This window comes from Brachycentrus maculatus, unplaced genomic scaffold (assembly GCF_059751285.1).
Source record: "Brachycentrus maculatus isolate JH-2025_06_01 unplaced genomic scaffold, ASM5975128v1 h1tg000153l, whole genome shotgun sequence".
Lineage (NCBI taxonomy): Eukaryota > Metazoa > Arthropoda > Insecta > Trichoptera > Brachycentridae > Brachycentrus > Brachycentrus maculatus.
Window position 1 is genome coordinate 905,691 of NW_028280906.1, and position 1,559 is coordinate 907,249.

The 1,559-nt window shown below is 38.0% G+C and overlaps 1 protein-coding gene across 1 annotated transcript; it reads right to left on the minus strand.

The window, feature by feature from the left end:
* Positions 1-365: 365 nt before the first annotated feature.
* On the minus strand, positions 366-1,345 carry LOC148308670 (caspase-7-like). Its single transcript, XM_088261408.1, has one exon. It carries the CDS (start codon positions 1,327-1,329, stop codon positions 508-510), a length of 822 nt encoding a protein of 273 aa, XP_088117534.1. The 5' UTR covers positions 1,330-1,345; the 3' UTR covers positions 366-507.
* Positions 1,346-1,559: the final 214 nt, after the last annotated feature.

Below are 1,559 nucleotides of genomic sequence, written 5' to 3' on the forward strand. Positions count from 1 at the left end.
TATTTTTTTAAGGAATACCCTCCAAAGCCTACTTTTCAATAGATTATCCGCAGGTAGGATACTAAGGATAGGGAAGGTAAATGTGAAGAATACATCACAAACACCCAGACCTTCCAGACAAAAAAGAAATCTTTCTTGAACATATTTTGCAACTGGTGGGAATTGACCATTACCTCCCCGTACAACTATCCTATACCTATAATATCTTGATATAACTATCGTATTATAGGTATCATAGGTATAACTACTGTATACCTATAATAGCGCCCTTGAGGTATTTTTTTACGAAAATGGCGCTATATAAGTTATCCAAATTTATTATTATTATTATTTATCTTCTTCAAATCGTCATCCGCACCCGATGGTGCACAGGGCACTGCATCATATAAATGCAGTGTTATCTTGATCGTTTACACATGAAGGAAAGGTGATCAGCCTATAATACCTATAATATAGTAAACATATGATAAAAAAATATGCTCTTATCATCAAGAAGGTAGTAACGTTTCAAAAATTTTTTGGCATTCTCAAGTTCGTTTTGAATTCTGGCATTTGGGAGTATCCGTTGTCACTTTTCTCTGCGATATGATAGTTGACAGCCATACACAGTTTGATGAAATCAAATTCCTCTTCTTGTTTAGAAATTAGATCGCAAAGGGTTTGTACGAACCACGTGCCATTTAAAGGGTCACGATACGATACTAAACCAGAACCAGTGGCATAAAATATAAGTATATCCGACCTATCGGGGATGCTGACACTTGGACCATCAGATTCGATCGCCGGCAAGTGAGACTGTCGTAGCTTGTCTTCCGCCTGACAAGCTTGTAAAAAGAATAATTTTGGTTTCCCCGCAAGCTTGGGACACTCTGCAGCGTAAAACATTTCCTCTATTTGTTTTATATTGATTTTCTCACCATCTACTGCAAGAACCGCCCCGCTGACTCCGTGAGATAAAATGCACAGGGCGAATATGCAGTGACTCTCTAACACCATATTCGCACAGACCCTCCTCATTTCCAATAAAAGTCTAGCCCGATTCAAGTCAGTATATACTTTGACGGAGAACCCTAAAGATTCTGCGGGAATCTTTAATTTCTTCACATCTGAATCAGAGCCCCTCCGTTTATCTAATCCCTCCACGAGCTCAGGATAGGATTCATTTGTAAAATTTACTTGGTTGATTATTACAAACAATCCAATTTCTTTTCCTGAATAATCTATATTGTATTTCTTTTCCAGTGAAGTGTCATCCGGGCCACTCTTCACACTTAAATTAGTCAAGTCTTTTGCTAGGAGAGTAGATATGTTCTGCGAGTGATTTTCCATGACAGATTTTGTCGGAGCGCAATTAGAAATATGCGTCATCATTTCATGTCAAATCATTTGCGTAAGTCGTTAACCCTAATTTCTGCAATGCGATACATAATTTTTCTACATCCGAAGGTTTGTTATCAGAAGTATTGCTAGTACCGCAGCACGTGTGCGTATCAAGTGGAATATAATTACACCCGTATAGCTTTAGACTGAAATGTTCTAAGTATTCTGAGTCCAACAGA

What these genes read in the sequence shown, in the direction of transcription:
- LOC148308670 (XM_088261408.1), bottom strand. Translation starts at nt 1,329, where the DNA reads ATGGAAAATCACTCGCAGAACATATCTACTCTCCTAGCAAAAGACTTG.